A 26,709-nucleotide genomic window follows, 5' to 3' on the forward strand; every position below is an offset into this window, starting at 1 on the left:
TGTTTACAGTTTTATGTAAATTGGCTTACTTGTTATCCAATTGCTACACTGAGATAATACATAGTCACTGGCTGACCTGGTTTGCACAAAAAAACACATGGTTGTGTTACTGTTTGTGAGCAGTTGACCTAGAAATGAATTGAAAAGGTGTAGATAAATGTTCCGCTACGAAAAACCGGAAAGGTCCATGAATGAAAGCCGCTTTAATTTACTTTGACCTATTCCAATTTTTTTTTCGTTGGCAATGAAGCAGAACCCTTGTTTAGCTCAATACAATATTTTGATACAAATAATCATCCATTGTGTTGATGTATTTGTCTTGAAATCGTTCATTCTGATGGCGTTACAATTTAAGTCTACGGTAAATATAGATGCCTGCATTATGACACTTAAAAAATAGCATTTATGTAGAAAGTTTACTCAAAGAAGAAATTTGTTTACATAATTATGCCCTCCACCATTCATCAACTGCACATACATGTAGTCTTACTACAATTATATTCTGATTATTAACTTGTAAAAGAAAAAAAATTTAATGTTATGAAGTAAAGTAAGCAGAAGAAAAAAATCTTTAAAAAAAAACAATATATGTTGATCATCATTTTTCTGGTTTTGACCAATACCTACTGGTATATAATAACACCATAAATTATTGACCAGCTGTCATAATGGACATTGTGTGTTTCAAGATCTTTTGTTGAGCAATATTACCACATATACCCCCTAGTTACCAATGTAAATGTGTTAAATAAAGAATGCCTAAGGGTACCTTGGTTAGATAACAAGTCTAGCTGCACTTATGTAAGGTATAAAATGTTGTATAACAGCAATTGGTGCAATAATCTCTTATATAAAAACTTTAGAAGATTAGTACTTGAAATTCAATATCATGCTTTATTGCATTGATTAGAGGTTATAATATTATATATTTTATAACTTGATTGGCATTTTTTCTTGTCATACATACCATTAACCTTTTCAAATTTAAATTTTGAAAGCTACAAATACTGTGAATTGGCTCAAAACACAGGAGTTAGGGCTAGAATGTAAATAAATCTTTCTCTGAAAATAAAGCAACATTTTTAAAAGTCTCTTTCTAAATAAAGAGGTGATTTGGGAAATGGACAATGCCTCTGGTTAAACCATATGTGTACTGTGATTGTATCAGCTGAGAAAACCCACCGTTTGCCTGGTTCTGATAACATCTAAGGCAAGGCTTAATACTTATGTAGCCTCAAATTTGTTGAAGTGAAGAGTTAACAATTTTGAAAGTTCTCTGGCATATACATGTTATCATTATAGTACAACATTCTTGCTATGCTACAAACATTTTTTAGCTCGACTTTTCTATGAAAAGGGGAGCTATCCTACTCGCCCCGGCGTCGGCGTTGGCGTCACACCTTGGTTAAGTTTTTCGTACCACCCCACTTTATTTCAGAAGTATTACAAGTATGGCTTTGAAACTTACCATACTTGTTCACCATCATAACCTCCATCTACAGACAAGAGTACATAACTCTGTCAAGGTTTTTGACAGAATTATGGCCCTTTTTTGACTTAGAAAGTGTATTGAGCTTGGTTAAGTTTTTTGTACCACCTCATTTATTTCAAAACCATTGGAGGTATTGCTTTGAAACTGACCATACTTGTTTACCATCACGACCTTCATCAACAGACAAGAGGACATAACTCTGTCAAGGTTTTTGACAGAATTATGCCCCTTTTTGACTTAGAAAATACATTGAATATGGGTAAAATCCACTTATTGCCTTAACCCTTTGAGATATTGCTTTGAAACTTTTAATGCTATTTCACATCATTACCCCCCATCTGTACGCAAGAGAAGGTAACTCTGTCAAGGATTTGTTTTAAAAAATTAAGGCCTTTTATCGACTTAGAATCTTGGTTAAGTTTTTAGTACCAGTCCACTTTTTGACTGAACTGTTTTGAGATATTAATTTGAAAGTTGGAATACTTGTTTACAATCATGATTCCCAAACATGTCCAGGAGAAGGTAATTCTGTCAAAGATTTTATTTGAATTATGGCCCTTAACTGTCAATGTTTTGTATTATAGGCAAGCACTAAAAAACTTAAAAAATCTAAAAAAATTCATTCCTATCCACTTGTTCACTTTACCATAAATTATGTCATAATAAAATAAATTCTTCACAAATATCTTAATGCTCATGGCCATTGTTCACTTTAAAAATACAGAGATTCTTGTATTGCCTTTTACTGCAAAAACTTTTTTTATTGGCAAGCAATAAAATACAGCGCGTTGTCTTACGGACAGCTCTTGTTTAATAAGCCCCAAACTTGTTCATGAATTGACTTCTCCAACTTCCATTTAGATACACTCCATTATCAGTTTTTTTTATAAATGAAATTTTCTAAATTGGTTTTAATGATGTACAGAACAGGTTTTTGCAGTTTTGAGAACCACAACAGTTTTGTCCTGGCCAAGATATCATGTTACAATGCTTTAATGGTGGGTCAACAAATAGTGCCATTACCTTGTCATACGGATATTATGAGATTTTCTGTGATACATGATTTTGTCTTGACGAAACAGTCTAGACAAAAATTAAGTATGAAAAATTAATTACAACAGCTAACTCAAAAAGTGTACAGTGTACCTATCCATTTGTGAAGCTGATGTACCTTCAGTAATTTTTCAATTTATGCTCTGGACAATAATAAATACAGTATGAAAAATCAAATGGGCAATATATCCGAAGTTTTACATTTTTATGTGCAGCATTTAATTTTCTCTTATAACTATGTGAACTATCCCTTAGTGAATCTTCTCCACCCCTTACAAAAAAAACCTGACGGCTGAAGAGCTATAGCAACAAGATTTCAGCCCTCAATTCCTTGCAACATAAGTGTGCAGGTATAGATATATTATCCAAAGAGAGCAGTATTAACTTGTATCGAAATCTGAAGTCGGATCAGACAAGAAAAATCGAATGTATTAACCTGACAAGTGAATGTATTAACCTCAAGTCTGCATCTACCCAGGTGACCAAAATAAATCTACCCAGGTGACCAAAATAAATCTACCCAGGTGACCAAAATAAATCTACCCAGGTGACCAAGATAAATCTCCTCAGGTGACCAGTACAAAGATAAATCTACCAAGGGGACTAGTGTAGACCAACATATCCATGCTGTCTGATCATAAAAAATCTGCACTTCTCGCTATTCAATTCAATCACTACTGTGACACTACATATGTTAAAAGGTTCCCTGATAATTATAATGAATGGTTTTGTCCAGATTGTTCCGTTTAAGATGTTTAGCAAAGTAAGGGTTTAAACTGAATTGTGCTGGAGTGTAAGCGTATGCTAATATCTTTTAGTTTGACTACATGTGTTGGAAGCTATAAGCTTATTCAAACACACTTTAATCTGTTCCTGGAACCAACCAGTTCTAAGCAATGAGTCTAGTTTCTTGTTCATGGAAATTATGGTTTGCTGACTGGGTTTGAACCCCAAGTGGCCAGCAATCCTTAGTCTAACGTATCAACCACTTGGTTATGCTGTGACTCTAACATGAATACTGTTAAGTATCAGCTAAATCTGTAAAGAATATAAAACAAACACTATCGATTAACAAATTATTTAATTTGAAAGCTTTAAAATATACACTTGATATTATAAACACAACACTGCTACGCTCTTATGTTACACACAGTTACATAATTTTTCCCTTTAAAAGCTAGCCATTAACATTTCAGTGACAAAAAAAAAATCTTTCTGTACAGCATGCATGACTAGCCTTACATCTTAAATTTTAACCATAATCAAGTGTTTATATTGATAACTTTTAAAATGTTTGAAAAATTGGGCTACATTTTAGCTTTTGCCTGATGATTACGGTGCAGCAGGGATCATATAATGGGAAACAGACAAGCTAAAAATTGAGCTGCAAACAGTATGGTCAGACTGCAGGAATATGCAGGCTGGCCTGGCTTTATACTAGTATTCAAGTTCCAGAAGGTTAAAATGAAATCTGTGTAAATGTGAGAAAACTGATGCTGTTCAGTTGTATGTATTTGAGAAAACCAATATCATTCTTTTTTCTTTGCTCATCAAGTAAAGTCATTCCTTACTCCTAGAACTTTTTTGACAGATGTGATAAACTATGAATTTAAGGCCAAAACACACAAAATTTTCATATTGTCAATGTGACTTTAGACCAATAATTAACATATCATGATTCCACACTAAAATATGACAACTGACAAATTTCTTTCAGTACTTTTATGTAAATATTACATAAATAACCGTCCCTCAACCAACCCCCTCCCCAAAGTACAAGAAATGTAGAGCTTATTCTAGATGATAAAAAATTGTAATGGTTTAATTTCTAGTTGAAACTTTTATTTATTTATTAAATTAAATGGCAAAAATGAAAGCACTTTTAAATTTAAATAGTATCGGCCAAGAGCTGATAGGGCAGAAATTATATAAAGAAACAAAAAGTGTCTTCCTGTTATTGAAAGCCCTATTTTCATATGTTTCAAAAAACTTTCAGAACCCGGTAAAAAGTCATAGATAACTAGAGAAGGATAATGCAATTGTACGCCCAGTTTTTTTATTAAGTGCTTAATCTGTGATATTCAAATTTAACTTATGAAGCTTTAATATTTGAAATTTTATTCTTTATTTTACGTGACTAGTTAAGTATTAACAGTGACTTTTAATATCGACATTTACAATATATACATATATATACTACATTGCATAATTTAAGAAATATAGAAGCAAATTCTTAACAATTTCATCAAATAACATCGCTTTTGTTTTCATTGTTGATAGTAATGTACCATTGAGTATTTCTTTATACATGTGTAATAAAAAATTAGCCTGAGAAACATTGATTTGCTGTATTTTCCAAGCAATATCTGACAATAATTTTATCATGTGATGAAAATGCATTTCTTGTCATTTATTACAGACCTACGTTTTAAAACCCCCCTAAAAGTAGATCAAAAGTAACCCTTTTTAAAAAACTTTTCAAACAAAAATTTCCCCAGGTTTTTTTTATAAATTAAAAAAAAACCTTAAAATATTCTTTAAAAAAATTAAGTAATCTATATGAAAAAACATCCTTTTTGTAAAATCCCTAAATATTTTTTTCATGTATTTTTCCTTTTAAATGTCCCGCCCAAATTCCCCTTTACAGGGAAGCACCAAATTTTTAATCCCGTGGTTTGTGGTTTTTACTTGAGAAAAAAGGGAATTTTTCTGTTTACAAATAATCTTGACATTTAGCAAAAAGGGTTTTGTTTTTCCTTTTTTCTATTTTTGTTAAACCCCTAAAAAACCCAAATTTCCAAACCAAAAAATGGGTAGCTAAAAAACAATGTGTCCAACAACTTGAGTCAAAATTACATACTTGTACATGTACATTTGTATATACTTGAACATGACAATAACTTAATATAGAAACTTAATCAATTTATTACAACTATTAAATTTTCATACATAAAAGTGAAAAACAAGTCAAAAACAAAATAATACCAATGCAAAATTTACTAGTATATACTTTGAATGAATACAGAACACAATTCAAAGAGAAAGATTTTTTCTCTCAGAGAAAAGCTTCTTTACCATGACATCATATAACTAAATTTTGCTTCAAAACATGTGAGGTTATTTCCACTGACTATAACATTCTTAACAAATTCAAAACTTTCCAATACAACATAAAGTTGTTTAGAAACTTTTTATGTAACAGAGATATTGGAGAAAATACAGCACCTAAAATATGGTTTTAGTTAAATAAAACAAACCCTGAACACTACAAGCTAAAAGTAAAATAGAAAACAAACAAACTATCGATAAATATGAAACATAAACAAATTTGTTTCAAGGGCAAGTTAAAATATACTCCTTAAGGAAGTCTGCTACATCTGGGTACGTGTTTACATTTTTAAAATTAAAATATAGCAATTTTTTTAATTAAAATTAAAAAGGGTTTTGGGAAATTTAACCCTCAACCACTGTATTTTTGTATAGATTTTCCCTTTCTTTTGAAAGGGACCCCGTCCATTTTAAAAATAAAGGGATTTTTAATTTCAAAGGGCAAAAAATTTAGGGGACCAGCAGATATAGAGCCGGGTTTATTTTGGGGCAAAGGCTGATGTCTTTTGGGTTAAAAGGGGGGGTTAGGGTTTTTTATTTTACATTTTAAAAAAGAAGATTTTTTCTTTATGTAAATTTAAACAAAGGGGAAATTTTTTTGCCTGGAACTAATAACCAGTACTGATGTCATTTGAAGAGCCATGGTTGTGAAGTTCGTAAGACTTGAACCCACAGTCACTGGCGGAGAGACAGACAACTTTACCACTGCTCCTCTTGAATTTATTCAAATACAATAATAAAATCTGATAATGCACAATTCAACTTATTTGTATGAGCTTAAAACTACAATAACATTGGATATTGAAACATCATTTGCTCGTAAGAGTTATGCATTCTTCAACATTCTAACTCAACATCTTTTGAAAATCAAATAAATAAAAATACCAATGCCACTTAGATAAATAAATTAACAAATTATTATTTAAAAAATAAAAATATTTTGGGAACATTTTTTCTTGAGTTTATCATGTTTACATGTTGATCAACAAAAAGCGTCAATTCTATGTATCATGTTTAAACCAAAAATAGATCTTAAAACTGATCAGATGTTTACATGTACATGTTGTAGATGATTTTAATTTAAACATTCATTATCAGAGAGTTAAACTGATGTCACATATATCATGGAAATGCTACATGGCTATGATCAACAAAGCACTACTTTTATAACTATATGCACTTAACATAACTGTTTCCAAACTATAGAATCTATTCCAATATAATAAAAATAATTTACAAAAAGAACTATATCTCTCTTTTCCTACCCATACATTTAAAAAGTAAAACTTTGTGAATACATTTAAAAAGTAAAACTTTGTGATAAAATAAAAATTATGTACAACAATTACACCTTCACAGATTAAAATCTCCACAGAAATATCATTCCTGTAAAGCATAAAACATATTGGTAATATGAGAATGCATGGTATGGTATAGGTATTTACACCCAATCTTAAGTACAGATAGGTCATTATAATAAATGTGTGCACCTAGGGATTGGTGCCAGACTGTGATAACTCCTTTTGACATAAAAGGAAATTACACTGCCCCAAACCATCACCGGTCTCTTCTAAACATTACAATCACTCGAGCACTAATAGTAATCATCTTATAGCAAGAGTTTCTCTTATATTTCGCTATTTTACATCCAGAAATTCTATCATAGTCTTACATACATGTATTTCACTTTCCTCCTCTGTTTACAATAGTTCAGCTTGAGACCCACATGGAAGATCGGGAAACCAAATGTGCTAGCCTCATTAAATAAAGTCGCTACTTACTTACTTACTTACTTACTAATCTCTCATAAACCTTCATTCATGCCACTAGTGCAGACAATTAACAGCCAGCACATAAGTCTGTCAGCATTTATTTTGAATTTTTCGCTTACAAACGATGACTGGTTTTGTCCAGCTTGAGGGATAGACAAATCCATTTAAGATTATCTAGTGTGTCTAGGGTTTAGGTTACCCTTCACTTAATCATGATCTTAAGGAACAATAGTTGTCAAACCATCATGATGTCATGTATGACATCATGAAACTGTATGACATAAAAACCATGACGTCAAGACTAGCTCAACAGTAGTACTTTTCAAACATGATGAGACAGAGCTTATCATATACATTCAACTATATAAGATATATCTAAGATATATCAAGACCGATGCCGTTATAGTTTTGGTACTAACAAACCAATTTATTCCATTAGTCCATTAATCAAGAAAATAATTGTCTTACACCAGTGTGCCATATTACTGTGAGTGTAATATCAATGCAATGAAATAATTTTTCTTTATAAATCATTATTACATTGTGCTATATTATCATTATTCTTCGCTATTCTTACAATTTTAAAATGTGCAGCATTTTTTGGGTGCATGCTTTGGTCCACTAAATACGATTTCAATTATGTTGCTAGCTGTTATAACATTATGTACAAGTTTAATATATATCTTTGTATGCAAGCAAATTTCAAAATAATTCTAAATGTAGTAATAAATATCTATTTATAGATTTTTGCTGAACTTTTGGTCAAAATGTTTAATGAAAAGGTTTTTGCTTCCTATCAACTGAAAAAATGTTAATACACCATCGCTGATTATAAGAAGAAATAAAATCATATTAATGTAGGTAAAGATTTGTTCCAATAGCAAATACCTGATGGTAAGACTACCCTTCTTTCATCATTATATTTTCCAGTTAATTCCAATCATTTTTAAAATTGTATACTGTACTGTATCTTTTACCTAATATATACATAATCTACCATAGTTTCAACAAATATTGCATTTCAAATGTATCAGAATTGTTTTTGCTTTTTTAACACACTCTAAACATAACCACTTCATGCCATGATAAGTTTAAAACCACTATTCCAAATTTCTTTAAAACACCAAATTCTTTCTTTTTACACAATGTAAGCAAATTCTGCTAAAATATATCCACATCTATTGTTTTATTTTATATTATTCTTAATGATGATTGGTCCATTTATAAGCATGTGACATATCATATGACACAATATCCCCCACATGCCCCAGCACCTGCCTCTCCCTGGTTCCCTGCCAAGTTAAAGCCCTGTCTAGTGTCTGTTTCCCAGAGACCAGGAGTTTGTATAATCTGTGAAATAGAATAAAATTATTTTGCTATTCCTTTGCTGCCATACAAATTCACATAATTTTTTTGCTTCTTAAGTTACAACAAAAATATTAGACAGATAAGAAACAAAAGTTCTCCTTATATATTCAAAAATGATAAGCTTGACTGAATTTGACGCATATGCCTGTTTCAAATCAATTTTACACTTGTATTTTTTTCTTTAAATTTTGTCATTCAGAGAGATAATAATGCTATGTTATAAATTTACAGAACACTTTGTCAAAACATACTTTCATACTGTGTTAAAGTATGGATTTTGTAAGCCAAATAAAAGCACAGTTTAAGTTTTTATATAAGTAAAATGTAATTTACCTTTTCAACCAATTCTTCAAAGGCACATTGTACTCCTTCTTTTGTTTTAGCACTGGCTTCTATGAACAACATTTGGTGTTTTCTGGCAAACTTTAAACCATCTTCTTTACTAACTTCACGTTTTGGCTAAATAAACAAGACAGACAGAAAAATGTGATACCGATCTACCTCAAAATGTCATGCATACCTCTTTCAACCTATGATTTGACAACAAATATTCAAAGAAACTATTAAATGCTTTTTTTAAACAAAATATTTTATGCCTGTCATTTCTAACATATATTATTCAAACTTTATTCAATATTGTGAAAAAAGTTCTTGCCACTTTAATTATTTAAAACTTGTTTGTTTGTTTGTTTCATTTTACGCCTTTTCCCAACAGTATTTCAGTCATATAGGCGGGTAGTTTCCTAACCATCGTTCCTGGAGAGTTACACCAGTACTGGACTACCTTCCTCCGCGCTAAACTACCAAAACATCTCCCGGGGATCGAACCCACACCAGAGAGGTAACTGGATTAGAAGTCATCGACTCTAACCCCTCGACCACGGAGGCGGTTATTTGAAACTAATCATAACCAAGATAATATATCATACATTGTATTACAAACAATGTTGTCAATTAGGAAACATGCAAGTGACCAGACACAGTGGATCACTCATCATTTAGTCATTTAACACACTATAGCTTCCCTTTAATGTTTAATTGTTTATTTACCACACTTGATACAATGTAACTGAATAAATTTGAGGCTCATATACATCAATGAAGTATTTGTTCTTTAGAGCATTTGATTCATTATGATTTTTAAACTTAAGGTGAATTTAAATCATATCTTCACAAAATCACTTTTTAAATTCGGAAAATCCTTTTCACTGAAGAATGCCAAAAAGTTATAGTTTTACTATGTAAGGAGTGACTGAAATCTGATTGAAAAGCAATAAATGAATATTTCAAACTAAGAATAAATGTACAATAGTTTACTGTTAATAGTTACCTGGTCAATTTTATTGCCCACTAACATTTTGATGAGATCGTGTTTGGTTGAGAAGGTTTCCAGCTCATTTAACCAGGCCTCTAATTTGTTGAAAGAACTTTTGCTGCATACATCATACACTGTCAAATAAAATAAGTAAACATTCTTATAATTTTATATTTTCAAGACTAGTTTTCTTACCAATTTTTATATTTTTGCTTGACACAAAACATTCTTGGCATTTTTTCTTTAAATTATTTCTGTTTTTTCTCTTCATAGAGATTAAACTTTTCCCCTCATGGTCTTTTATACTACTTTTTTGGTTCTTTTAAGAGTATGTATGTTAATGCATGTAAACATCAATAATTAATGCACCCTCAATGTATAAGCATGTTAAAACATGTAACAAGTAACATGTAACAAGAGATGCTTTAACTCTGTTAGTCAGACATATAATATTTCTTACCTCACAGACTCATGCTAAATAAAGCATTTTCCAATACATGTTTTGTACATGATGTAATGTGAAACACAGAATGCTACATTTTATTCAAGTTATTAACTTAAGAAAGTTTTTAGCTTATTCAATTCACTTAAGTCTTTTCTCTGGAACTAAATGGAGTTGTATCAAGAAACATGCATGTGAGCTCAGACAGGCTTTAATCATAAATCTGTGGGTGAACTGGCAGATACCTTAACCATAAGCCACCTCTAAATTGTGACCTTTGGAATGCACAACAGTTCTGTCTTTCATTGAACCTAATTACCTAATGTACAGATGTATAAGACAACTAAAGTTATACCTAATGTACAGATGTATAAGACAACTATAGTTATACCTAATGTACAGACGTATTAGACAACTATAGTTATCCTAATGTACAGACGTATAAGACAACTTTAGTTATACCTAATGTACAGACGTATAAGACAACTTTAGTTATACCTAATGTACAGACGCATTAGACAACTATAGTTGTACCTAATGTACAGATGTATAAGACAACTATAGTTATACCTAATGTACAGACGTATAAGACAACTATAGTTATACCTAATGTACAGACGTATAAGACAACTTTAGTTATACCTAATGTACAGACGCATTAGACAACTATAGTTATACCTAATGTACAGACGTATAAGACAACTTTAGTTATACCTAATGTACAGACGCATTAGACAACTATAGTTATACCTAATGTACAGATGTATAAACAACTATAGTTATACCTAATGTACAGACGTATAAGACAACTATAGTTATACCTAATGTACAGACGTATAAGACAACTTTAGTTATACCTAATGTACAGACGCATTAGACAACTATAGTTATACCTAATGTACAGACGTATAAGACAACTTTAGTTATACCTAATGTACAGACGCATTAGACAACTATAGTTATACCTAATGTACAGATGTATAAGACAACTATAGTTATACCTAATGTACAGATGTATAAGACAACTACAGTTATACCTAATGTACAGATGTATAAGACAACTATAGTTATACCTAATGTACAGATGTATAAGACAACTATAGTTATACCTAATGTACAGATGTATAAGACAACTATAGTTATACCTAATGTACAGATGTATTAGACAACTATAGTTATACCTAATGTACAGATATATAAGACAACTATATTTATACCTAATGTACAGATGTATAAGATAACTATAGTTATTCCTAATGTACAGCTGTATAAGACAACTTTAGTTATACCTAATGTACAGATGTATAGGACAACTATATTTATACCTAATGTACAGATGTATAAGACAACTATAGTCATACCTAAGATAACACCCTGGGCACCTCTGTAGTAACTTGGTGTCAATGTACGAAACCTCTCTTGTCCGGCAGTATCCTGCACATGTTAAAACATAACATAAAATATATGTACATATTTTATTCCCCATTAAATTGTATGTATTAACAACTTATAGAAGATAATTTAACTTTAAAGCAAATTAAACTTAATAGCATTTGCTAGCAATTAGTTAACTGAAAAAAAAAACATTAATAATATTTTATCCAAATATTCATTACACAATGTTCAATGTATATCATTTAAAGAACAATTATCAATGATAAAATTTAGATTATTGATGGTTAGATCTATTGGGAGAGCAATTCTTGATACTTATTTCCTTTAATATAGTCTGTGCACTTTTTGTCTTAAATCAAAAACATTTTGACAGTCTATATATTTTGCATTAACTTTCTGCAATAGTGTTTTATATATATGATAACCATTAGATTCTAAACAACATGATTGTAAATATGTAAATTTTATGAGGCTCACATGGTAGATTGCCTTTGTTGCAACTGTGTAGCTTCTTAAAATAAAAGACTTTATTATTACATATATTATTATTCATTATTATGTCACATTTATCTGGTAAAACATAACACCATGTACCCATACAAAAAGTAGTTTGTAAGTAAAGATTTTGCATTCAAAAGTTTGTGAATAGTTTAGAAACAGTGGAAGGAACTGGTACTTTTTCACAAGCTTGGTAAAATATACGTAAAATACCAAAAATCTATTTTATACAAGTCTGAATTTTCTGAACAAAATTTCAAACTTATATGAAGGAAAATAATATAGGTTATGATAATAGACACATCAATTCAATAGAGAAAATAATGTGACATATTTTATCTACATGTTGTTGATTATTTATTCATAAACCATGTGATCACATAATTTGTAGGCAGAAAGACAGAAATATGGTGGGCAATTTGGACAACCTATCATCTGCTATTGTGTATACATTTGTCATAAATACTGCTATTATATTGGCGTCAGTAGACAATGTCATAAATACTGCTATTATATTGAAGTTAGTAGACAATGTCATAAATACTGCTATTATATTGAAGTTAGTAGGCAATGTCATATAATATATTGCTATTATATTGAAGTTAATAGACAATGTCATAAATGCTGCTATTATATTGAAGTTAGTAGGCAATGTCATATAATATATTGCTATTATATTGAAGTTAATAGACAATGTCATAATTACTGCTATTATATTGAAGTTAGTAGGCAATGTCATAAATACTGCTATTATATTGAAGTTATTAGACAATGTCATAAATACTGCTATTATATTGAAGTTATTAGACAATGTCATAAATGCTGCTATTATATTGAAGTTAGTAGGCAATGTCATATAATATATTGCTATTATATTGAAGTTAATAGACAATGTCATAAATGCTGCTATTATATTGAAGTTAATAGACAATGTCATAAATACTGCTATTATATTGAAGTTAGTAGACAATGTCATAAATACTGCTATTATATTGAAGTTAGTAGACAATGTCATAAATACTGCTATTATATTGAAGTTAATAGACAATGTCATAAATACTGCTATTATATTGAAGTTAGTAGACAATGTCATAAATACTGCTATTATATTGAAGTTAGTAGACAATGTCATAAATACTGCTATTATATTGAAGTTAGTAGACAATGTCATAAATACTGCTATTATATTGAAGTTAGTAGACAATGTCATAAATACTGCTATTATATTGAAGTTAGTAGGCAATGTCATATAATATATTGCTATTATATTGAAGTTAATAGACAATGTCATAAATGCTGCTATTATATTGAAGTTAATAGACAATGTCATAAATACTGCTATTATATTGAAGTTAGTAGACAATGTCATAAATACTGCTATTATATTGAAGTTAGTAGACAATGTCATAAATACTGCTATTATATTGAAGTTAATAGACAATATCATAAATACAGATATTATATTGAAGTTAATAGACAATATCATAAATACTGCTACTATATTGAAGTTAATAGACAATATCATAAATACAGATATTATATTGAAGTTAATAGACAATGTCATAAATACTGCTATTATATTGAAGTTAATAGACAATGTCATAAATCATTAAATGCTGCTATTATATTGAAGTTAATAGACAATGTCATAAATACTGATACTATATTGACATAACCTGTTACAAATGCTGCTATATTGTTTGATATATATTTTGGGCCGGAGGCCTTTAACTATGAAATAAAAGAGTTGAGTTGTTGGGGACAGAGAAATATCAAACTCACCCATATTGCAAGCTTAGTTTTGTTTCCATCTACTGTCAAATTCTTCACTTTAAAATCAACACCTAAATAAAAGAAACAGGTAATTAAAGTTTTACATCTCAAATATTAAAGAAACAAGTCTTACATTGGTGTGTATTTAAAAATTGCAATAACTGTGCATAACCTTGATAATTATATACATTTTATTGCATTTATGTTGTTAAGATTTTTTATTCATAATAATATCATCCCATGTTGGTAGCCAGTTTAGACTCACATCATAATTGTTGTAGTCACAGTGCAACATACTAGGTATCTAAAGACCAAGATGCCTCTCCAAGAACTATTTCAGGCTAATACCTAAATTGAAACACTAGCTTTTTCTAAAACCTATCTACAACCAGCTGAATATCAGGTATTTTCATACATGAAATTTATTGATTTTAGTGATGAGAAGTCATCTGACACCAACGATCAATTTAGTCACTAAAGGGTATATAATATTAAAATAATATGATCTGCTGGCATCAAAAACAGGATAAGAATGAGAAGAAAAATAAAGTTGCTTTTAAAATCTACACCTAAGATATATAATCAAAATAAATATTATCTTACCAATTGTGGCAGATTGTTCAGGGTCAAATGTATCATCTGTAAATCTCAATAACAGACTGAAAAACATCATAGCATATTTGTTTAAATATATTAATCCATATATTTAAATACCCAGACTTTGCTGGTGTAAGCAATTTAGCTGAGAAAAATCTAAATGGTATTCTTGGTACATGTATGTAGTAACCTATTTGCTGTTAATGGCCTACAACAATCTATATGTTGTTTTTTATCATTGTTAAACATTTACACGACATCACATTTTTAACAAGACATAGGTGAAGATCCATATAATATTGAACAAAGCAAACAAAAGTAGTTCAGGACCTTTTTATTGGACAAAGCGAATTACATCCCCCTCTCATTAATGTCAAACCTCATTTTGGGAATTTAGACATGTGCTTTAAGTCACTTTACAGGTATCATAACCACTTATCTAAATCATACCAAGAGAATATCAACACTTGTGATATTAGAAACCATTACCCTGACTTAGGAGTCTGACATGCTATAAGCGAGATTCTGCTCTCAGAATAAAGCTTTGGCACGTCAATTTTTTTGACTAGGTAGCTTTTACAAGTAGTCTCAATATTCGACTGCAAGACAGACTGATTTTATAATCTGATATTTCATAGATGTCTGTCTTTAGGGCGAGCATCGTCTATATAATAAAAAGCCCTAAAGGGCACAATTTGTTGGGCTATTCAATAAGCTGAGCCACAATTTTACCAATGTAGGGATTTTTTGTTTGTTTCATTTTAAATACGTGATCAATTCCTTTCTACATTTTCTAGCAGTATTTTCTAAAATCAAATAGGGCATTTCAATTACTTTACTTCATATTTATAGTAGCTATGTTGTTAGCATGGGACTCCGTATTATCGGCGTACTTAACTTTTCCTATATGTCTGCATTCAATTTCATTGATGAGTTTAATAATCCATATTCTGTGTAAAGCAGTACAAATTCAACTAATCATTACATTTTTTATTGAATGAGGTCAATTTTTTTTTAATTTCTATGTATACATGACGACACATGACAAAATACTGAGTGTACGTCGATAATAGAGTTGCGCCGATAATATAGAGTTAGAGTAAATATAACTTAAAGCTGATTTGTCATAAGCAAACTTGTGTGCTAAATAATATTTATCTTCTTGAGTCCGCTAAACTTCATGTTTGCATATAAGTTAAGACAAGATTCTACATTACAGTATTCATACTCAGATTTATCATTCATTAATTTAGAACCATTATCTGATTGTGATAGATCTGCCAAAATCCAAAATTTGGCCTACTTTCTTTTTCTGGCATGATATTGTCCAAAAATGGTCCATTCTTTACCTGGATTTTCCAACTCCACTCTCTCCAATGATCAGTATCTTTAAAGTTGTCAGCACATCAGGGTCTCCCATCCTTTCCACAACTCAGAATATGTTTATTTTATCAGCTGCGTAAAAGTTGTATTGTTGTCATTCCAGACTGGAAATGGAGAATACAACAATGACGTCACAATGGTATTCCCCATCTACGAGACTTTTGATTGGTCAACTAATGATTGAACTCGTATCTTTCCGTTAGTTTCCGTATAAGAGACGACTACAGGAAGGTGTGTGTTTTTGCAAAGAGCGGTTGTTTTGAAAAACAAAATTAGTAAGAATCTATATAAAACTGACTTTTTATGTTATTAAGATTTTCAATTAAGTACAGCGATTTTTAAGGTGTATTAGAATTTATAGATACTTTTCGTGTATGTCAAATATATTGGACGCAGGGTAAAAAAAGCTAATGATGTACTAATTATCTTCTGTTATGGTGTTCGGCTATGTCAAATTCGACTGATCAATATATAAAAACATATTATTTATACAAATTATTCATGTAACTATTGGACATACAATCGGGATTAATCCGACTTCCAACTAAAAATTTGATTTAGAATGGTAAAAAGAGAATTCTCAACATATTTTTGAGTCTTTTTCAACACTAGTTTGACGGAATTGAATATTGATTTTATGATTTAGCCTAACTGTCTATAATTGGGTTGGACTGTTCATGCTTAATTGGAGTGAGCTCCACAAATGTAAATGAACAGTAGAATATCTTTGGTTTGACCCTCATTATCATATGTAATTTGCCCATACTCATTTTAGCCCTACACAAACTCGGCATGGGTCACATTTATAAAATATTGGTAGATCTAATACTAAATGATGGGATGATTTCCAAATTATCAAAGTTATCAACATGAAATTTGCAGAATGACAAGGAACAAAGTAAGACTAGGACAAGGGGAATTATCCTGTTATCAATGTTTTATGAGTTATCAGTGATTTTATTCCTATATTTTACAGCCGAATAAAGGCTGTTTCCCCTAGCCCAAAATAGGTATATTTTCCCCTATAAATGCTAATATTTTCCCCTTAAATGCCCCACACACTTTTTCACCAGAACCATGACTTACAGCATGTAACTTGCATCAGCTAGAAGACAGAAAGCTGTCCCTATAGATAGCCATTGCTATGTAAAATGGATGTTAAATTTAATTGATTCAGAAACAGAAAATTTTATAAAATGTGTGGGTAAATTCCATTCTCAGTTTTTGGAATTTGATTTCCGATGTTCCCCTTTTTCTCATTTATTGCGCTATATTTCCCCTCTCAGAAAGCCACAGATTGTTCTGAAATTTGGAAAAAAGTCACTGGTCATTCCCCATTTTAACTTAGAATATTTATGAAAATTTGTTTTTATCAGACACATGTTGGTAGTTGCTTGCGTTATATGATATTCTAATAACACAACCCGAATTTCCCCTATTTAGGAAATAATTTCTGAATAAAATCACTGTTGTTTGGATGCGTAGCTATAACCGTGATATAATTTCTCGCATCTTAGAATTGGCAGTGCAAAGTCACTCGGTTGGGGATATATTATTTCTTAATTAAATCACAAGTATAGAACAAAATTTTGAAAGTGTGAATCATATTTTTGTCAATCGGTTGTGATGTTATGAAAAAGTTAAATGTGGTTTAGAAATTTGCCTACAACATTGTGCTGAATTAATATTATGTTTAAATTCAACATGTGTATGAACTAATTGCAGATAGTGATGGCAGGTGCTGCAGATCTAGATGATGAGCTACAAACGTTACAAGTCAGATTGAAACAGGCTCAAGATAAAACAGACTTTTGGATGAAGGAGGAAATCAAACAACTTGCTGCCAATCAAAGTATCAAACATGAACAAGTGCTTAAAGACCTGAATGGTAATTTCTGTTATAAATCAATGGTAAATCAGTAAATGGTTATATTTAGCTCACCTGTCACAAAGTGACATGTTGAGCTTTTGTGATCGCTTTTTGTCCAGCGTCGGTCCGGTGTCCATCCGTAAACATTTACTTTAAACAACATCTCCTCATAAACTGCTAAGCCAGTTTCATCCAAACTTCGCAGGAATGTTCCTTTGGTAGTCAACTTTAAAAATTGTTCAAAGAATTTAATTCCAAGCAGAACTCTGGTTGCCATGGCAACCGAAAGAAAAAACATAAAATATCTTCTTTTAGAAAACCGAAAAAGCTAGAGCTTAAATATTTTTCATGAAACATCATCTAGTCAGTGTCCACCTAGTTTGTTCAAATAAATGCCCTGAAATCTTGTTTTAAAAAACCCAAATAGCTAGAGCTTAGATATTAGGCATGAAACATCCTCTAGTGGGTGTCTACCAAGTTTGTTAAAATAAAAGCCCTGGGGTAAAAATTTGCCCAGACCCAGGGGGTCATTGATTTTCCTTATTTGTATATATAGTAAAAACTTTAAAAAGTCCTCTTTTAAAAAAACAAAATTGCTAGAGCTTAGATATTAAGCATGAAACATCTTCTTGTTGGGGTCTACCAAGTTTGTTCAAATAAAAGCCCTTGGGTAAAAATTGGCTTGCCCCAGGGGGTCATTGTTTTTCCCTCTATGTATATAGTAAAAACTTAAAAAATCTTCTTTTAAAATCCCCAAAGAGCTAAGATATTTAGCATGAAACATCTTCTAATGGATGTCTACCAAGTTTGTTCAAATAAGGGCCCTTGGGTTAAAATTGGCCCCGCCCCTTATATGTCATAATGTGTATAGTAAACACTTAAAAAATCTTCTTATAAAAAACCCAAAGAGCTAGAGTTTAGATACTAAGCATGAAATATCTTCTAGTGAGTGTCTACCAAGTTTTTTCAAATAAAAAACATGGGGTTAAAATTGGCCCCTCCAAGGGGGGCATTGTTTTTCCCTATATGTATGTATTAAAAACTTTAAAACATCTCATAAAAATCCCAAAGAGCTAGAGCTTAGATATTTATCATGAAAAATCTTCTAGTGGGTGTCTACCAAATATGTTCAAATAAAAGCCCCTGGTTTAAAATTTCCATGGCCCAGGGGCCTATATACAGGTGAGCAATTTCAGGGCCATCATGGCCCTCTTGTTTCTTTCCACTTCTGATTAAAGACATGTAAACTGGAAGATTTATGCATGGACAAGTGACATTAAATTAAGCTGTACATGGCATGAGACCATTTCCAAAATTAATTGATACTATTAATTTAATTATTACCAATATTGTTTGTCTAGTTTTGATTCTTCTATTTTGTAGTTCTCTTCATTAGTAGAGATGAATATATCCAATCAACTTCACTTTTGTATGTTGAGAAAGGTTGTCAACACAGTTTTGTTTTGGTATTGATATTTTTATTATTTCAGATCAAAAGGAGAAATATGAGCACATCATGTCCAGCAAACTAAAAGAGAATATTATAACTGATAAAAGTAAGTTTTTTGTTTTTAGAAAATACTGATTCTTAGGAGTTATCAACCAATGGTATTGGTTTATTAGTCCCCTACCGGTTTACCGGAGGGGACTTTAGGTTTACCCTCCTTCCGTCCGTCCGCACTCACAGGAGAGTAATTATGTGGCTAGAGGGACAATAGGTTCTCTTTGATGTCATTCATTCCGTAATGCTTTTATGTGGCTATTTTTCTTTTGCGTGGCTAAAAGAACAATAGAGAGAACAATAGAGTAGCCACATAATTACTGTCCTGTGAGAACGTCCGTCCGTCCGTCTGTCAGTCCGTCCGTCCACAAAACTGGATCCCACGATTACTTGAAAAGTACTGAAAATATTTTTATGAAACTTGGTATATGGATAGATGGCAGTATGGAGATTATGCACGTCTTTTTCTTTTCTTCCTATGTTGAAAATTCTGGTTGCTATGGCAACAAATAGGCTGAAAATATGGCAAATTTTACACATAAACTGGATCTTGCGATAACTTGAAAAGTACTGAAAATATTTTTATGAAACTTGGTATATGGATAGATGGCAGTATGGAGATTATGCACGTCTTTTTCTTTTCTTCCTATGTTGAAAATTCTGGTTGCTATGGCAACAAATAGGCTGAAAATATGGCAAATTTTACACATAAACTGGATCCAGTGATAACGCAAAAAGTACTGGAAATATTTTTATGAAACTTGACGTATGGGTAGATGGCAGTTTTGAGATTATGCATGTCTTTTTCTTTTCTTCCTATGTTGAAAATTCTGGTTGCTATGGCAACACATAGACTGAAAATATGGCAAATTTTACACATAAACTGAATCCAGTTATAACTCAAAAAGTACTGGAAATATTTTTATGAAACTTGACATATGGGTAGATAGCAGTCTTGAGATTATGCATGTCTTATCCGTTCTTCCTATTTTGATAAAATATCAGTTGCCTTGGCAACAAATAGGCTTAAAACATGGCAAATATAACAATGTTTGTGATTAGTCAAAAAGAGCTGAAAATTTTTATGAAATTGCATCTTTAATTCAAGAGTTATCTCCTCTTTAAGAATTTTTGCTTTTAAAATGTTATATTTTGGTAACAGGGATGTTTCAAATATTAACTTTAGAGTGTCCTTCAGTCCGTCTGTCTGTTCATAAAAACTGTTTCCTGTGATCACTTTTAAAGAACTTTTCCAACAAATTTACTTAAAATAGAGAAAAATTGAAACATTAGTGAATGGCCAATGGCCCTTCAGAATGTTGATGGGGTTCTAACCGGTGGGGACTTATGGATTGCTTGCAATACTATGATAATTGCTTGTTTTAAAAGTTGTCTCCTTATATAATAGATATATTTTTCCCTATCACTATCTATGGAATCTTGATAAATAAGTGCAATTTTGTGACCTTTGTATTGTTTTTAACTGTAGAGCAATAGTGCATATATAATTATCAATAATTATTATTATTTAAGTTAGTATAATCATTTTGCAGCCATTTTTTATATTGGGAGATATTTGGTTCTCGACTTATTTGTGTCAAAACCAGGTTTCTTCATTTATCAGTATCACTTCTACTGGATACTTTGTTTAGGAAGCAGAATGAATCATCTGAATAAAAAGTGTTTTGTCAATGTCTTCATGGTGTTGCCCAAATGAAATAATCATGCTACTAGTTTTATTCTCCATCTGTCATCTTTAGTTGGAGGACTCCACACCTGTGAGTTTTTCCAATATGATTTTATTAAAAACAATATGTCTGACACTAGAAAATAATGAATAGGTTAGTACATGTACAACTATAACATCTAGGAATACTGTCCGCTTAGTACATGTACAACAATAATATCTAGGAATACTGTCCGCTTAGTACATGTACAACTATAACATCTAGGAATACTGTCCGCTTAGTACATGTACAACAATAACATCTAGGAATACTGTCCGCTTAGTACATGTACAACTATAACATCTAGGAATACTGTCCGCTTAGTACATGTACAACAATAATATCTAGGAATACTGTCCGCTTAGTACATGTACAACTATAACATCTAGGAATACTGTCCGCTTAGTACATGTACAACAATAATATCTAGGAATACTGTCCGCTTAGTACATGTACAACTATAACATCTAGGAATACTGTCCGCTTAGTACATGTACAACAATAATATCTAGGAATACTGTCCGCTTAGTACATGTACAACTATAACATCTAGGAATACTGTCCGCTTAGTACATGTACAACAATAACATCTAGGAATACTGTCCGCTTAGTACATGTACAACAATAATATCTAGGAATACTGTCCGCTTAGTACATGTACAACTATAACATCTAGGAATACTGTCCGCTTAGTACATGTACAACTATAACATCTAGGAATACTGTCCGCTTAGTACATGTACAACTATAATATCTAGGAATTAGGGATGGCAACGAGTAACCGGTTAACCGAGTACTCGATCGAACGTCCGAATATCGGTTAACAAAATTGATATTCGATTACTCGGAAATTATATTATTTATATTTTTAACGATTTAGAAAGATTGGTGTGTCCAATTAGTTCAGAAATTGGGAAATGTGCAGATATCTTCATAATACCTGTTCAATGCAATCAAAACATCCTTGCAGAGGTGCGAAAAGTATATCATAAATTTAACGAGGCGATCAACAGTTTGACACGCGCACCTGTGTCGCTTATGTCATCCAGCTTTTATGATATTCAATTACCTTTAATTGTGTAACAGTTTGTAGCGGAAGTAACAGTTTTGAAAACAACAAAGGGCCGATTGCTATTATGAATGTTAGACCCCTTTTAAACTTTTCTTGCCGCCGATCAGTCTATATTATTTCAAGACGAAAAAATATATATGAACTGTGATACATGTTTAAACTTGATATTGCATTAATTAAAACGTTGTAAAATATAATGTTGTTGAATTAATTTTAATTAATTTGTCTCCCGTGCAATTCTATTTATAGTTACGAATTCTATGAATTTAAATAGAAAACGAAAGTAGCATGCGGACGGTGTTGATACTGTGAGATAAACTTTGAAGATCACTGGAAATCATCCGAGTAACCGAGTACTCGATCGGAAAAATGACCGAGTACTCGAGTATTGATTTTTGTATTCGTTGCCATCCCTACTAGGAATACTGTCCGCTTAGTACATGTACAACAATAACATCTAGGAATATTGTCCGCTTAGTACATGTACAACTATAATATCTAGGAATACTGTCCGCTTAGTACATGTACAACTATAACATCTAGGAATACTGTCCGCTTAGTACATGTACAACTATAACATCTAGGAATACTGTCCGCTTAGTACATGTACAACTATAACATCTAGGAATACTGTCCGCTTAGTACATGTACAACTATAACATCTAGGAATACTGTCCGCTTAGTACATGTACAACTATAACATCTAGGAATACTGTCCGCTTAGTACATGTACAACTATAACATCTAGGAATACTGTCAGCTTAGTACATGCTCAACAATAACATCTAGGAATACTGTCCGCTTAGTACATGTACAACTATAACATCTAGGAATACTGTCCGCTTAGTACATGTACAACTATAACATCTAGGAATACTGTCCGCTTAGTACATGTACAACTATAACATCTAGGAATACTGTCCGCTTAGTACATGTACAACTATAACATCTAGGAATACTGTCCGCTTAGTACATGTACAACTATAACACATAGGAATACTGTCCGCTTAGTACATGTACAACTATAACATCTAGGAATACTGTCCGCTTAGTACATGTACAACTATAACATCAAGGAATACTGTCCGCTTAGTACATGTACAACTATAACATCTAGGAATACTGTCCATCATCATATAATAACAGGAAGTTAAAAAAGAGAATTTTTCTATAGATATAACTAGAATGGTATCTGTTATTGTCAGAATTGGAAGAGAAATGTGCCCAGTTGGAGAGTTTGAAGACAGAACTTGAGAAGCTCTACACAATATCACAAGAGCTGCATACTACAAAAGCTAAATATGAGGCAGAAAATAGGTCAGTGATAACAGATATTGAGCAGATCAAGAAAGGTAACTCACCATTATAATCTTATATACATTTAATACAGTTTACATTTGGTACTATCACCAATGGCAACTGAAAATTAAAAAAAAAAAAAAAAAAAAAAAAAACATACAGTGACTAAGATCCATATTTTATTGCAATTTACCATTACATCATTAGATTTATATGAAAAAAGAAAAGAAATATAATAAAAATAAAAAGAACTGCACAAAGTCCTAGGTAAACACCCGTGAATGGCCCCTGCTATAGGAGGGGGAGGGGGGGTGTGGGTTGGGCTGTAAAATGAATATCTGAATATACATTATGCAGGATCAGATTGTTAGGCTGAAAATTAATCTCATTTAAATATAGGGAAAAGAGTGTTAGGCTAAATATTGATCAAATATTGATTGCACATGAATATAGGAAAATGAGCATAATATTTAACCATTTCAAAGCACAAGACCAAAATTTAAAACTAAATGTTTCTACTTGTATATACTAGTTCTGTATCACTTTTTTGCACATCATCTTAAAGTTAAATGAAAAGTAGGGATGATGCTGTATTTTGAACACATCATAATGAAAAGTTGATGATTTTACAGACATAGATGCTCCAACACAAGCTAAACAAGAGTTAAATTACCTGAATAAAGCAAGTGATGTATTCAGCAGTATGTTGGGATTGTCCTTCAAGAAAACACATGGTAGGTTAAGTCACATCATTGTGAAAATACTATCTTCACATCACATTTGTATTATTTTCAGAATTTATATAATTTAGATAGGCTGTCTATGACCATATGGTTTAATACACTGTCAGACTATTAAAGGTTTGTCTGTTGTTGCTGTTGGATTTGAATCTCACCAGGATTCTGTAGATTCACTGCTGAAAGATATTAAGCTTGCATGGAGTCAATATTTTTACCCAGGTATCTGTCTGTGTTTGAAGTAATGCATGTAAGGCCATCATTCTGTTGTCTTCCTCCATCAGTAAAAGCTTTAAAGTTTATACCAACAGTTGTTTTTTGTTTCCTAAAACTAACAAAAGAAATTAAATAGAAAACTTTTTAATGTAAATAAATTAAAGGTTGTCAAGATTTATATTACATGTGCAGATAATGATTCTTAAAAGACTCAAAAGTCATCTGCCAGAGGCTTTAAAGTTGACCAAATGCACAAATAACCTAATATCATATGTGTCATATTGAACTTCAATGGTAAAATGTTTGCCTGAGTGGAAATGTCTCTTTGATGTGTACATGCTAGTATTTGGAGTAAGGTGTGTAGTGCTTAGTCTGTCAGTAGGTACTTATATATCTATGATTTTATCTTCAGGTGGTAGAATTCAAGTTATTTTCACTCATATTGATGAAAAAGATCCACTGATGGCTTTTTATTTCTTCCTTCAAATTCAAGGTCCTAGTAGGAAATATGTTGGTATGTATAACTTTGACATCTTCAAATCATCATGTAAGACAGGTCTTGTGTGGTTTACAGATATCATGAACTAAGTCTCTTGAGTTGGTCTACAAATGTATTTTTTAAATTCTTAGTAGTGTCAATTTGTTTCACAATACATTTGTTACATGTTTGATATCATTTATTAACCCCTGCTGTTGCTAATGATACATGTGGCAATGTTTGGCAGTTACAAAATGTAAACAATACGAAAAGTATTGGTACAGAATCCAAGAACATTTGTAACAGTGATTTCAGTGGTAACTTAAAAGTGAAGGACATCAAATGTTCTTTTGTTGCTGATATAAAAAAAATGTTGTTTTTGTTGTATTCACATGCTTAAAATAAATTAACAGTTTCTAAATTTCCTGCCAGCTCACAAAAGTTAGAGTAAAACACTGCTTTGATTAACATGTTTCTAGTATATAACTGAAAGACTGTAACTGCTGACTTTTGCACACAGAAAAATGTTGTCTGAAAAGATGCATTTAGTTACTCATACTTAAAGTATTATTTATTCTTAATACACAAATTATTGTGTATAAAACATAGCATAAAGGTACACTTATAAAAATTATAAGCATTATGCTGTAGGTGCATTAATAAAAAAAATGACTATTTCTTGTCTGTATCTATTCTTATTTGGATATGTGATAAATAGATTAGTTAAACACTAAATTTATTGAATTTGTTAAATAAAACAACATTATGCTTGCCAGAGGCTTGCAAAATATGATTTAAAAAATTTGTATTGAGCCAACTTTAATATCCTTTATAATATTATAAGTTCAATTGTTATGAAAGCTTTGAACCTATTTGAACCACCTTTGAGTGTACTTCCTGGATCTAAGCAGGAATAATTGTTTTGACCTAAGAAGGGCCCCAAAAAGGACTCTAGAATTGTTCTTTTAAAAATTTCAGCAGATTAGGGTATCAATGGTCTTAAATCATTAAATAACAGGATAAAAATGTTTAACAATTTTGTATATCATTATTTTCCAGTAAGTGATGTTGAACCATCAGTTGATGGGGTTGAAGAACTGGTAACAGAGTTGAACAAAACAAATAATTTGAGACGTTTTATGTTGGAAATGAGAAGCAAATTTAAAGCTACAGTAAAAATTAGCTGAATGTGATGTTATTATCTTGTTATTTATCTATGTATATTCTGTATTTCTCTTGTTAGTGGATATGAACTTGTTATGAACATTTTTTTTAATCAAGGTTCAATGAAGGAAAAAAATCATAAATTTATAGGATTGATGGATTGGTCAAATTTTATTCGCTTCAAATGATGTAAGGTAGAAAAGCTGGCTGTTATATTTTGAAAAAATAAATTGGAAAAATTTAATTGAGAATTACACTGTATATAAAATAAAATTAATGTAGTATTTGCGCTGTATATCATCACTGTCAAATAATAATTACATGTGTCCTTCTTTGATTTGCATTCAAAGAAATAAAACACTGGGTTTCACTAGTGAGATGCAATTTATTTAAATTGTTTATTATTTTATGAAAACATATATTGTTTTTCATCAACTAACATATAAAAA

At 31.1% G+C, this 26,709-nt stretch overlaps 2 protein-coding genes across 3 annotated transcripts; one reads left to right on the forward strand and one right to left on the reverse strand.

Annotated features, from left to right (window-relative positions):
• Positions 1-8,609: 8,609 nt before the first annotated feature.
• On the reverse strand, positions 8,610-16,328 carry LOC132737774 (ras-related protein Rab-18A-like). The gene is made up of 7 exons (XM_060725120.1): positions 16,163-16,328; positions 14,820-14,875; positions 14,226-14,287; positions 11,912-11,984; positions 10,124-10,242; positions 9,127-9,252; positions 8,610-8,775 (listed from the first exon to the last, which is right to left on the reverse strand). The coding sequence occupies exons 1-7, from the start codon at positions 16,231-16,233 to the stop codon at positions 8,665-8,667; spliced, it is 618 nt and encodes a 205-aa protein (XP_060581103.1). The 5' UTR covers positions 16,234-16,328; the 3' UTR covers positions 8,610-8,664.
• Positions 16,329-16,331: 3 nt separating this feature from the next.
• Positions 16,332-26,434, forward strand: LOC132737773 (kinetochore protein Spc25-like). Of its 2 annotated transcripts, none has more exons than XM_060725119.1 (7): positions 16,332-16,471; positions 17,922-18,084; positions 19,557-19,622; positions 23,572-23,718; positions 24,298-24,399; positions 25,031-25,132; positions 26,156-26,431. In XM_060725119.1, exons 2-7 carry the CDS (start codon positions 17,928-17,930, stop codon positions 26,281-26,283), a joined length of 702 nt encoding a protein of 233 aa, XP_060581102.1. In that variant the 5' UTR covers positions 16,332-16,471; positions 17,922-17,927; the 3' UTR covers positions 26,284-26,431. The 2 variants fall into 2 exon arrangements, with proteins under 2 accessions (XP_060581102.1, XP_060581100.1); XM_060725117.1 differs by lacking the exon at positions 16,332-16,471 and adding an exon at positions 17,065-17,094 and having other exon boundaries at positions 26,156-26,434.
• The last annotated feature ends 275 nt before the right edge of the window (positions 26,435-26,709 follow it).

This window comes from Ruditapes philippinarum, unplaced genomic scaffold, assembly GCF_026571515.1.
Source record: "Ruditapes philippinarum isolate M1 unplaced genomic scaffold, ASM2657151v2 ctg24_1_1_1_1, whole genome shotgun sequence".
Lineage (NCBI taxonomy): Eukaryota > Metazoa > Mollusca > Bivalvia > Venerida > Veneridae > Ruditapes > Ruditapes philippinarum.

Excerpts from the sequence above, each read along its gene's own strand:
- LOC132737773 (XM_060725117.1), top strand. Across the intron at positions 18,085-19,556 it reads AGTGCTTAAAGACCTGAATG|ATCAAAAGGAGAAATATGAG; the intron begins GTAATTTCTGTT and ends TTATTATTTCAG. Across the intron at positions 23,719-24,297 it reads TATTGAGCAGATCAAGAAAG|ACATAGATGCTCCAACACAA; the intron begins GTAACTCACCAT and ends ATGATTTTACAG.
- LOC132737774 (XM_060725120.1), bottom strand. The coding sequence starts at position 16,233 with ATGGGAGACCCTGATGTGCTGACAACTTTAAAGATACTGATCATTGGA. Across the intron at positions 14,288-14,819 it reads TGAACAATCTGCCACAATTG|GTGTTGATTTTAAAGTGAAG; the intron begins GTAAGATAATAT and ends TCTTTTATTTAG. Across the intron at positions 10,243-11,911 it reads TGCCCAGGGTGTTATCTTAG|TGTATGATGTATGCAGCAAA; the intron begins GTATGACTATAG and ends TTTATTTGACAG.